Below are 13,406 nucleotides of genomic sequence, written 5' to 3' on the forward strand. Positions count from 1 at the left end.
TTAACCAGCTAGCAAAGCGACACTGAGAGACAAGAGTCCGGTCTACTTCCATGGAGGTGAAGTATCCATGGCATATTATTATTCCAACTATGGTACAGCCGCTCTTGTAGTATTGTTGGTATTTTTTTAGTTTGTTTCATTTCACCTCTTTCCATCTCTGCTAACAAAACCGCGGTTAACTGATATGATATGATGATAAGCAACACTTGAAAAACTAACGTTAGTTAATTCTCCTGGTCGTTTCACTTGCAACGTTTGCTCAAAACTATGTTGTTATCATTTATTTGTGACACCAGAGTGTGACTGGCCTCACAGTACAGGTAAGAGAGTTTTTACTCCAGTAAAATGTCCATTCACAATTTCTTCATGACATGAAAGTTAACACACCTGGAATATTTCTCAACTTCACCTGACGTCCACTAGACTTGTCTCGACTATAACGGTGTAATATCACATTTGACCACACGGCCAGATCTTATATCTTAGGGGGGGCGCTGTTTCACTCTTTTTCAGGAAATTACTGAAAACGGTGCTGTGTGTTTCAAAATGCATTAACCCTTTCCTAACGCCATGTGTCGCTGTTGGCACGTGAGTGTAACCTCCTGTGCTGCTCCCTTTATATACAGGCTATTGCTGCTCCATCCTTTCCTAGATCGTGACTGGACTGCTGATAAGTAGTTGACATTTCAGAGGTTCCCCTTGAGATTCATAATGTATACAGTATAGGCTCAAATACCGCTGGTCACATCAATGTGAGCAGTTTAGACTGTTAAGGCACTGTTCAATTCCTACCTATTAATCAGTAACCTAACAGTCTAGACTTACATATCTTATCTAGGCTAATGGAAATTAAAATTCAGTAGCAGCAGTATGAAATGAATGTTTCTTTTTTTGCATGTGAAGTTCGCCTCAGGCTAGATAGAATAACTACAGTGCAATTGATGCTTTTACCCTTCAAAATAAATGCACTCTGGGAGTGGTGCAATCCATCTTCTGCTCGGGTTTGCTAAAGATGTTTTATTTGGAAAGACATTACCGGATGTACCGTTTTCTTTTTTCATTCAGTCTAGTTTGACGTCAATTTCGGCGCACAGGCATCCTCTGCACTGCGCGCGCTACGTGTGTGGACTGACGGTGTGTGTGAAGCGTGTGTGCGTGTGTAAACACAGCTCGGTAGGGTCTGCTCACGTTAGGAGCGAGGGGGGTGGGGGCCAGATCAGGTCGGTCTGACTGCAGCATTAACATCACCGGGGGCTGACTTGTGATCGGTGACCGCTCAGATGAGGAGATGGCAGCCGAATCGACCCGGAGATTCACCAAAAACCTGCTGAAACCGGGGACCGCGGCGGAGATACGACAGACGGCATGCAACGCAGTCAGACACTCCGCAGTGACGGTGAGCAGACCCGTTTTGAAATTGTACAAACATGGTGGTAGTGAGGGGGGGGGGACGCATCACCACCTGTGGGCCCCGACGCCTTCTTACTGCGCCGCGGCCACTAAAATCTTTTGCATCTGGAATTGAATTAGATTTGTTCTCATCTGCACCACTGCACCGCAAAATCTGGCAGATCTGACATTGACATTCATGCTGCATCTGTCTTTGCAGTGGATGAGCAGAGCGCAGCACCGCTGTTCAGCCTCTGTCTATTGATCTTGCAGGGGGGGGAGAAACAATTCAATACGTTAAAAAAAAAAATGGGTAATGCTCGCCACATTTCTTTCGACCATTGAAAAGAAACCCCTCTTATTGGCTGGTAATGTGGCTATAAAAGTCGTAGAGCCTATCGTATTCCCCCGTGGGTTGGAGTTTTTTTATTTCAGTGTGTCTGGCTTCAGTGAATGAATAAATAGCGGCTTGGTAGTAGGAGAGCGGGATGCGGCATGACACAGGCAGCGGTTTACATCTGCCCAGCGGTGCACAGAAACACGGAGGGAAGGACCAGGGAGGACGTGGATGCGACCACCGGATTGATTTATCACAAATTCTACATTCAGGCTATTTTTAATATCATGAGAACTCTTTGTGAAATGCATGGTGGGTGTGTCACGCCTTATAATGAGAGGCTCTGATTGACACTAAGATAATGGGAGGAGGGGTAGTCCAGGAAAAAACACATCCACTAGCACGCATGCACACACACACACACACACACACACACACACACACACACACACACACACACACACACACACACACACACACACAAGGAGAAGGATCTGTGTTTTGATGATGTCCTTTTGATTCATCTGGCAGAGGACAAACCCTTTACCTTACGTTTTGCATGTGTGTGTGTGTGTGTGTGTGTGTGTGTGTGTGTGTGTGTGTGTGTGTGTGCGTGTGTGTGTGTGTGGCCATGCTGTAGAGATTAGCATAGAGAAAGGTCACTCCACTCCAGACGCTTTGCTGCTACTCTGAATCCTCTTCACTCTGGTGTTAGTGTGTCAGTGGGACACATGCGTAACAGAGCGCAGTGAGAATTGATTGGAATAAAGAGACACAATCTAATATTACTGGGCCGCATGGCAGAATACATGATTAAAAATAGAAAAGAATTGAATGAATGAAACCTTTCTTTTTCACTGAAATATAGAAATTTGCCTTGAGCAGCCAGATGTTACAACCGGCGCTGGGTCAGCTGAATAGAACAGAGTACAATAGAATAGCATGAGCCTTATGCATGTGCCATGTCGCCAAATGGAGCACAACAGAGCAGTGTTTATTGATTCCTTTATTGGATGTAGATATCGACTGGTGAGTCACCTTGTGTTGGTATCATTTAGGGCACTGATGCACGGGTTTTACTGAAGAAATATCACACTGAGCTTCACTTGGTATGTGGTTTTTTAAGCAAAGATGCAAAAAACAAGTGAGAAGTTACATTACTTTACATTACATTACAGTCATTTAGCAGACGCTTTTATCCAAAGCGACTTACAATCAGTAGTATATTACATATCATTCACCCATTCACACACTGATGACAGGCTACCATGCAAGGTGCCACCATCAGACTCTAACTAACATTCATGCAACATCCAGTCCACACTGATGGCAAGCCTTCAGGAGCAACTTGGGGTTAAGTGTCTTGCCCAAGTTAAAAGAAAGGAAGTGAGATATGTATATACAGGAGATAGATGTAGAAAGATAGTCACTGAGTTTGAACATGTACTTGGCTCAGTATGTTTAGAGTTTATTCAAGAATATTTTTATTCAAGAATATAAAATATTCGGTGGATTAAATAGATGCTGAATGAGGGGCGGACACTATGGATAATCCTGTCTGTCCCCGTATATGTAAGGGTATGTCACTATTTTAATATTTTATATTTTGATGCAAAACGTTTTCTAGATAATCAGATCAGAATTTGTTAGTGAATAAGATATTAGCTAATACAGTGGATTAAATACCTGACAAGTCAGAGTACTTTATCACATTGGTGCGAAATCATATAAAAGTACAGTGTTGCAATAAATACATTTCACTAATTGATATAAAGCCTCAAAGATATAAATACCACAGTGTAAACTGTATGACAGATATTCCAAAGGTTAACATGTTCATATTCCCCACAGTTAACAGAATTTACCAGAACACCCAATCAATTCCTTTAAAAGGTGTGTTTTTGTAAAAAGTGAACTGAAATGGAAAGCCTGACTGACTGGTTAGTTTCAATTCCTTCCTTTAGCTTGAAAAACCAATGTCTCTAAAGATGAAAAAAAAAGCCTTGAACAATTACTCATAGTCATTCTATGAGCAGATATACGAGCTTGATGGCGGGATAGAAGAGTAAACATGTGTGTGTAAATGTGTAGCTGTGCACAGGTTTGGGTTAAGTGGGTGTGTAAATGTTCATAGGCGTGTTGTGCATGTGCATGGATGTTTTTTGTGAGTGTGTTAATGCATGGCCTTTGTTGGTGAAAGAAAACCAGGTCAGCAAAATCAGGCCCTATGGCATAACGCTCAACGAAGCGTGAGCCTCTTTATCTCTCCCTCATTGACCCCTGTCTCTCTTTTCATAGTTGCCCCCCCCCACTCACCCTTGACTTTACTCCCCATCTCTGCATGCCTTCACTGCTTTCAGATTCTTCCATGTTTGAGTTGCTTCTGACAGTTTTCCTTTGTGCTTCCTACCGTTCCACTGCCCTGCATGGGTCCTCAGTCAGCTTAGATCAGTTTTCTGAAGTGTGTGTGTGTTTCGGTTAGTGTATAGCATACATGATACCAGGTAAATCCCCCTGGTGCGTGCTGCATTTTCCTTTTTGATGAGGCGCTCTGTGAAAGCAATCATTGCTTTCTGACTACTTCACTCTTTCTCATAGTGGTCAGCCCACCCATCCCCAAATATGCATGCAAGGGTGGATGGATACAAGAACGAAGGATGTAACGGTGGTTGAGTTTTTTAGTTTTTTTTTTAAAGAGCTGCAGTTTGTTGCTTCAGTGACCATGAGATCTTTTCCATTACATCTTGTCTGGCAGCTATCTGCCTCTGAGCTGCTGGACAACAAATACTAATGGAATTAAATTATAAACAGATTGACATATCCAACATATGTTAAATATTAAAGATAATGAAGCAGGATTTGTATCAAACACACCTGAAGTGCAGCATTTAAATCACAATACCAACAAAATGAACACTGCATTTTAGACCCTTTACTGCTGCTCATTGGCACCAGAGAGTGAGAGTGTTTATTATGACTCTCAGCTAAAAGTGAGCAGCATAGCAGTGTGGACACAAGTGCCGTTCTTGTTGTGACTCTGGCTGCCTGCTGGGATGAACCACATGTCATACCATGCCTCGACGATGCCAGCCACACTAAACACACAGCCAGATATCGGGGCCAACATACCCACCCCCGGCATGTGGCATCCCTCTATAGCTCGGTGTATTGGCCCGGTAGCACAGGGTTGCTTGTAATGTCACTCTCACTGGCTTCCCTAAGGTCATATGCATGCACATACATTTTCTACATGATATCCTAATAGTTCTATCATCGTTGTTGTGTCTTTCCTTTGGCATCAGATCATGCTACATCTTGAACTTGGCGTCCTCGGTGCCCTTATGGTACTACCTTCACGCCTGATCAAGTATTGACTATTTTGGTGCCCAATCTCAGGCTTCAGGATTTTACTGAAATTTTCCGTTTTGTTACCAACCAGTGTCTGTTGTCCAGTCATGTAGACAAACCTGTAATCCTATAATGCCAAGGTATCTAGAATCATTATACATCTTTTTTTCATGATTAAGCTTATTAACTTCCAATCACTGTATGATATATATATATTTTTTTACGTTGCTACTGCTGACCTGACTGTTTACTGCAATTGTCTGTTTCAAGCAAGTTTCAAGCCTCTGCAGTTTTTCATACACATCATACTGGCTATGGCTGCAACCAACAACTATCTTTATTATTGAATCAATCATCTGTCGATAATTGCGTAAATTATTGATTAATATACTTCCTGTTTATTGATTAGTCTACACACAGTATGTCAGAAAATTGGGAAAATACCCATCACAATTTCCCGGTGCAAAACATTTGAGACACGTGCATGAGTATTTATGTTACTGTTGCTCGAAGAACTACTTTAGGAACTAATACCTTTAGTAAATTAACAAAATAATGTTGTGTCGATCAACTAAATGATCACTCAAAGAATGATTTCAGCACCATGCTGACACCAATTGCTGCCTTGAAGGCCTGCGAAACAGTCACCGAGATCATAGAGGCTCTTAATTACTCTCTGCACCAAAGACACTAAAAATTTAGATGATTCATATTAAGATCATTCAAATAAATCAGTCATCAATGTCTGCTCTGCTTTGAGAACTGCTTAAAAGGTAGGAAATCACAAAACACATGTAGTGCATTGGAAATTGTCTGACAGTGATGTAAAATATATGTGACTTATAGGTAATGGGCTTAAACATGCAAAACCGTTTGGGATGGTGGTTCTCTACCAATGCGGTTCACCTTCATGCTCGGGTGCATGCTCTCCTCGCCAGACACTCACACATATGCAACATATTGAAAGTAGTCTTCTAGTTCAAGTGATTTCCTTCCTGTATTTTTACCACATTTGATAAATGACCCAAAAAGCGTCTACAGGCCTCCCTTTAGCTTGTCCTTTTGATATTTCACTTACCTGCATGCTTTATTTGTTTTGAACTCATCTCTATTTAAACTGTGAGGAAGAAAGGAAGGAGGATGGATTTTTCAGTGGATTTGTTAGGGTCTCCTATCTTCTCTTCTCCTCTCTTGGAGAATGGGACTGTTTTTTGCTTGTCTCATTACGTTAGTTTAATTTCCTCTGCATTCTGTTAATCCGTATCTACATCAGCCTTAATTTCTCTTCCTTCTGGGCTTGTTCCAGCCATGCTCTGTTTGTATGTTTCTGTTCTTTCAGTAAAACACCACCACTGGGCACGTCTGTCTGTCTGTAGCTAAAATGTGTGTCAGACAGCGAAGAACAGTCATTTTTTGTCGGAGGGGGCATGTCTACCCAGCGTGCCCCAGCGATGTGTTGCCGGTGTACATGGTCGTTTGGGGGGGGAATGCTGTCAGTCTGGCTTTGCTCTCTCCTCATGACACATCACGTCATCTGCCTTGAATGCATTGTGCATGACCTGCCTATTTGTTCAGCATAACGTATATTGGGCTATGTGTGTGCGTGTGTGTGTGGTACTTGTGGTTGTTCTGAGAAAGACTTTCAGGCTGCTTATAGCTGCTTTAGATCTGTTTCATTGTGGTTTTATCTTGATTCGACCACAGTTAGCTGCTGCTCTGTTTTAAGAAAAAGAGTTGTCAGTCAGTGTCTCATTAATCAGTTGCTGGCAGCTTGTTACACAAACCAATACGCCCGTCACCAGCGAGTTAGTCAAAATGATAATGCTGAAAATCAATTGTCCCAGAGTCTAGAAAACCAGTTAGATTACCAGTGATTAGCCTTCTCTCCCACAGCTGTGCCTCTGTTACCACGGCAACAGACAAAGGTCAATTAGGATGGAATTCTAACAGGAAGCACTCCTGGTATCTCTGCTTTTCCCCTTCTAGTAAATCTTATTCATCTCATCTAGTGTTCCCACGCTACCAAGAGTTTGATAGATTAATTCACCTAATTTGTGTAGCTGCTTACATTATACACTTATTATTTTAATTGTCAAGTCTGATAAGGAGATCTGCAACGGTGCTTACATTTCTGTCACATGCTTCTTATTGCATCTGGACAGGGCAAGAGAAGGACAGGGACATGAGTGGAGCTGGAGACAGAATCAGCTTATAGTTGGGTCAGACATCACCAGTCTTATCATTTTAGAGAGTTGATCGTAAAGAGGGGAAACCCAAGAAAAGAATGAGGCAGGAAGGGAGTCGTTAGATCTGTCTCATCTCCCAGAGGAGTGGAGGCTTTACTGCAGATAACTTGTCCTCTTATAAACTCTGTCTTGTGCATGAGTTACAGTATCAAATCACAGAAGATATGGTCTATGTGTGTTTTCATGTACAGTATTTGTTTTTATGTACGCTGTCTCATTAGCATTGGCATGATCATCGTTTTGTGTACATTCAATTGTTAGTATCTTTGTGCAATATTCAGAAGTTTGCGTGCCAGCAACTTTACAGGTCCCTGATGATATTCATGTAAGTGTTCCAGTTCTTGAAGAAAGTTGGTTTCTCAGCACCCCAGGACAGAAAATACAAAGTCTGTGCTGTTGTATTTATTCCCATAGAGTCACAAATGAAGCTGCTTCACAAATCAACAGAGGTAACATTCCCCTGCCTGCCAATACAGTTATTCTCTTACATAAGTTGAAGTTTTGGAGATCATACCACAGTCTGATTGTATAACCATGTAAATAAGATTGAACAACAGAGACTCATGCACTGAGAACAATGAAGAAAGGAGCTGTGGGCCTTTTATCATTGCAATGAAACAATTACAGTAGGACTTTGCAGAATGATTTTCAGGCTTTTATGAAAGCTAAAGTCATAAAACATACAATATACCTAAAGGATATCAATATAAGCTAGATATCTTTTGCCATATTTTGTCTGTGTACTGTTTAGGCAATTATCTATTACATAAATTGCTCGCAAAACAAGAGTGATGATGATCCCCCTCTTCTAAACAATTAGCTCTGATACATGGCACTATATGACATTTTTCATGCTCAGTAGACGCTTCATGAAAGCAAAGAACTGAAGTAACAACAAAGCTGTTTTATAAATTTAGGATTCATCATCTCAAATTTGTATATTATTTGTTTTGCATCTCAGTCACCTCTTGGGTCCACTTGTATATGACCTTTTGAAGGCGATGGATGTGAAGAGTCACAGACATCTCGCATCGTGTTTCAGTTCTCCGTCTCGGTTTTTTGTCATATTTACACTCTGTATATGTGTCAAACCGGGTTGTGAAAGACTCACCTCCTAGATTAACACTCTGACAATGTGGGACAGGATGTCATGCTCGCTTTCTATCTCTCTCACACGGTTCTTTTTGTGTCTCTGAACAACTCAGCGTGCAGCTTTTCTGAGAAGCCATGTTGTGGAGTATTCTGGGGCGCCTTCATCACGGGGTGCAACCTAAATGTGTGTTTATTTCACTTTAGAGATTTCATCAGCAGGTTGATACATACTTATTCTCGTCCTTCTGTCAAACCTCCCCTCACCCTGTCTCCCCCTCTTGTCTTCCCTCCACCTTCTGCCTCCTGCTCATCTCCCTCTGCCTTTTTTTCTTCTCCCTTGCCTTTACCAGCTCTAAATGAATTCCCTAATTCCCTGCACTTCCTTTCTACTCCCTCACTCCTTTTCTAAATCAACTGGATTACATTCATCGCTCTTCAGTTCTCACTCTTTATCATGTTTGAGTGAATGCTTCTAGTATCTCCGGTGTGTGCGTGTGTTTATGCAGACAGGAGAATAGAGAAAAGGGATTAGAGGAGATGAATAGCTCTTTGACATTTGTTATGACTGTGCTGCAGACGACTCAGCCGTGTTTGTAGGAGCGTGCACTGCCAGGCCTCGGTGTGTGTCTGTCCCCATCTTCTCCATGACTCATTCAGAAAGGACCAGTGAACTATAAAGCAAAGAGAAGAGAGCACAGGGGGGAATCTGAGCCTGTCACTGTCACTACTGACACTGTCTCTTGCTGAATTCCCCTACTGTTTGAACTCTGCGTGAGGCTGCGCAGTGATCTCACTAGTGTGTGTCTGCTGGATGTGTGCACAGGAAATTCTTCCCCCCCCACCACTGAAATACATGTAACCTTGTAGTTTCACGCTGCCAGTTGTTGAATTGTATTAGAACACAACAAAAAGGCCTGTTTAGTCTAGGTAGGAAAACTTGACAGAGAAAAAGTATGTGTGTGCCTTTTATGCCAGTGTTTGTGAGAGGTCACATGAGAGGAGAGAGAGAGAGAGAGAGAGAGAGAGAGAGAGAGGTCCCCGGGGCTCCATGCATTGTGCCAATGTACGTTTACAATAGGCTCTTTGGAGAGGCAGTGAACTGCTCCATTCAGACTTAGCTGACCGGGCTTTGCCTCACTGGAGCTTAACTTTTATCCTCTCCCTCTTTCCCTAATGCTCTCCGTCCAGCCTCACCAACCTGCCCCATACCTTAACAGACACCATGTCTTTTCACGGCCCCCAGGGAAGGGGTGAGGGGGGGGGGGGGTTCCCACTTCACTTCACTTCACATACTGGACTAAGAATAGTTCAGTGACTCTTGGCGAGTGAATTGCAGTGTTGTGTCTCTCCCTCACTCTGCATTCCAGAGTAGGAGGCCTGAATATGTTACTGCCATTACCGTCCGACCCCCGTGCCCTGCTGCCCTTGCCCTGTTGTATCTGCACACACACACACACACACACACACACACACACACACACACACACACACACACACACACACACACACACACACACACACACACACACACACACACACACACACACACACACACACTGTGTTGCAGTCATGTGTGATGTGGACTTTCCCTCATTAACTGTCTTCACTGGCTGGACAGGGAGTGACAGAGAGAGATCAGGGTCTAATCAAGCAAGGATGTAAAGAAAGTGTGTCCACCATTTGTACGAGCCGTCCTTAAAATCGTATAAATCTGTGTTTTTGTTAGACGGTCGAATCCTCTTAAGATCTTTTTGTCCCTTTCTCATCTGCTGTCTAACTGTTCCCTCATGGCTTTGATCAGCCCGGCTGACCCGACAATAATCCCGTCTGACCGTGTCCGTCCTCTTGGCCCTGGTGTCAGAAAGTAAATCAGAAAGAGACAGAAACAAGTAGCCATTATTAATATTGCACCACCTGCATCCCGCTTCAGTTACCTCCATCCTTCCACACATACACACAAAGAGCCTGGGCCCCTGTGAGGAATAGAACAGATAGTTTTCAGTTACAGATAATGTGTCTTGTATAGCAGGCCACAAGAAGAAATAGCTGGCATAACTGGTGATAGCAGAAGATAACTGGCTGAAAAAAGCCCACAGGCTCAAGATATATCAACATACTCAGTTGGTGAAATGATAGATTAATACAAGGAGAATATATGCTTAGATTTTGTTACTTTTTGACAGGACCAGGTTAGCTATTTCCCCCCGTCTCCAGTTTTAGCGTTAAGCTAAGTGAAGCTTGGCTGTAGCTTCATATTTAGCATAAAGACAGGAGAGTGGTATCAATCTTTTCATCTAACTTTTGGCTAAGGATGGGACAATAGGATTTTATCGCAATAAACACTCAAAATAAATTGATATTGGTGAATTTCTATTATTGAGGTCTTTGGGAATATCGTCACGAGTGACTTGAACAAGGTGTCTAACTCGCTATCACGATAGAGAAGTGAAAAACAGAGCCTGATTTAAGAAATACAGGAATCATAATGTACAAAGAACAGACTTGCACAATGTTGCTAATTTATTTTACAATAATAAATTCTTTATTTATGCAGGGGGACCTTATGATTAAGGATTAAGCTACCAGTTAAGTTTTTTTTCATTATTTTTTACAAAATAATATACAGTTTTGTGTCTTCGCATAATTTAAGGTAAAGTAATTCCAGTATGTTTTAGTTCCACTTTAAGAGTTTAAAGCATTTCCTGATTGGGATAATATTGTGAACTGCAATTACATTGGCCAGGATATTCATGAAATTAAACTTTTATATCATCCCACGTCAACTCTCGGCAAGAAAGTTAATGAGCGTATTTCCCAAAATTTCGATTTTAAACTGGTAATAATGTAATAAAACAGCACATATAGGTGCACATCTGAATTTCAGTTGGAGAGGAGAGGGGTGATCATTGAGGAGCTGATCAGCCTTTTTAAGAATACGGTCATTGTACAGCTGTGCTACAGACACCCGATCAACCCAGATGATTCTACTCACTGTCTTGATCATGCGCTGCAGTTTGGCATGATCTTAAACACGCATATTTCCAAAGGTGCAGTTCAGGCCAAATGACAAGCGCTCTGCAGGACAAATTGGTTTAACATCTGGAGGACACGGCTGTCTACTCTAAAGTGATACAATTTCAACTGAAAGAGCGGCCTCTGTTGTAGTTTCATAGACTTAATCACTGTGCATTTATTGAATCTGAAGTGGTTGTCAGTTTCTACTCAATGCTACAGTTGAGAGTTGAGACCTGCTCAACTAAATCCCCATTAATCTCGGAGGATGGGACCAGTGAGTTGACATCAGTAGGAATACACAAAAATAATGACTGTTGCATTTATTGTTTTCATAGGAACTACGATTTTGTTTTAGTTCCAGTCTTTACTTCTCTCTCTCTGAGTTATTTACTTGAGGGTGTAGTTAGTAAATGGTCTCAAACTTTTTTTCAGCCAAGTGGCAGGAGTGGAGATAGATTTGATTCAAAGATGCCAGATCCACTCATTGCTCTTCCCCCTGACTGACACAGGAATACCCCCAGCACAGGAATACCCCCAGCCAAAACGCTCAATAAGTGAAGGGAGTTAAGGTGAAGAAAACCAGATCCATGATTGTCTGTCATGCTTGTGGATGCTGATGTTAGAGGGCAAGAGTCTTCTGATTTGGATTTAAAGCCTTTCTATAAGTCTGCGCTGGCTCACTGTATGCGTGTCATTCTTTGCGTGTACATCAATTCTGTGTGCCTTTAATGTCGGCCAAAGAGCTGAAAGGGGATCTGCAAAAGAAATAAGGGAGGGAAATAACAAAGGGCATAGAGGGAGACAGAGGAGGGATTTTTTTTAGTCTGTAAAAAGGGGGCAAGAAATCATGGGGGATGGAAAAAGGTAAGGGAGGATCATAGATATGAAAACACACAAGAAAAAAACTTCGGAACAGCTGCGTCCTCGGTCTAAACTGGGACCTTAGGGAGACGGAGCTGTGCTGAGTGGGCGTCTGGTAGATAGTTAGCGCTGGTATGGAGGTCACACAGAGGTTACATGTAGGCTTTGTGAAGGTGTCATGTAGGCGTCGCGACTGAATGATTTATTGCAAACTAGGCATTCTAGTGGGCTTTTTCTTCACTGTGAGGGTGTAGATTGGGGATTGGCATGAAGTCTTATGATTTCTTTTTCACTCGGGCTGGACTGATGTGACTATAGTAGCTTCTAATCATAGCCTCCATTGGGCTGGTATGTGATTCTGGCATGTCTGCGTGATACTAAATATTGGCTTGGGCCCTGATTTAAGGTGAATATGGCAGGTTCAGAGTGAGGACACATTTTTCAAGCAAACAGAGTTACAGGAAACAGGAATCATCAGGGATAATTGCCTGAGGAATAGCTACGGTTTCAGAGGATCAGAGGATCAGACTTGGAGTGGAAGCAGAGGAAGAGTTTTGAGTATTTCAGAGTTTGACTTGGCCAGCATTAAGGAGTACGTGAACTGTCTTATTGGTTGGAGATTCTCTTACCTGGACAGGAAACAGGAGAGGTCTAACAGCTGTGTAAATTACCCCGATACGATCACAGAGAAACAACGGATACATGGCAGTGCTGAGAGAGAAATCATGACTACCGTACTGGAGTGGTATTTATTATGTTGCTGCAGTACTCCTTCCAGTAATATCAGGTTTTGATGAACAGAGTAATATTGGCAAAAGTGACTTTTTCTCTTTATTATTAATCTACTCTCTCATGGATGAAAAAACACAATATGAGGAAAAGCTCAGTCTTTTGCTCTGCTTGCTTCTCTTGCCTTAAACCTCCCCTGTAGTATGTGCTGACTTTATCTGTGTTTCTCATTTAAACAGAATAAAACAACAGCACTGAATCCAATTTTAAAAGTATACCCCTGTTACCCCCCAAAAAACTTCACTACCTCATGAAGGATGGGTATTATCGGAAATATTTATTGCAGAGCACATTAGAAGCCGGTGACCTCAGCCGCCTGCGCTTCACTG

The 13,406-nt window shown here is 42.2% G+C and overlaps 1 protein-coding gene across 1 annotated transcript in view; it reads left to right on the plus strand.

The window, feature by feature from the left end:
• Positions 1-1,074: 1,074 nt before the first annotated feature.
• dock10 (dedicator of cytokinesis 10) overlaps positions 1,075-13,406 on the plus strand; it is a 60,239-nt gene continuing 47,907 nt past the window's right edge. Inside the window, exon 1 of the mRNA XM_054604306.1 lies at positions 1,075-1,396. Within this exon, the coding sequence (XP_054460281.1) occupies positions 1,289-1,396 (108 nt within the window). The 5' untranslated portion in view covers positions 1,075-1,288. The remainder of the gene's footprint in view (positions 1,397-13,406) is intronic.

This window comes from Anoplopoma fimbria, chromosome 1, assembly GCF_027596085.1.
Source record: "Anoplopoma fimbria isolate UVic2021 breed Golden Eagle Sablefish chromosome 1, Afim_UVic_2022, whole genome shotgun sequence".
Taxonomy (NCBI): Eukaryota; Metazoa; Chordata; class Actinopteri; order Perciformes; family Anoplopomatidae; genus Anoplopoma; species Anoplopoma fimbria.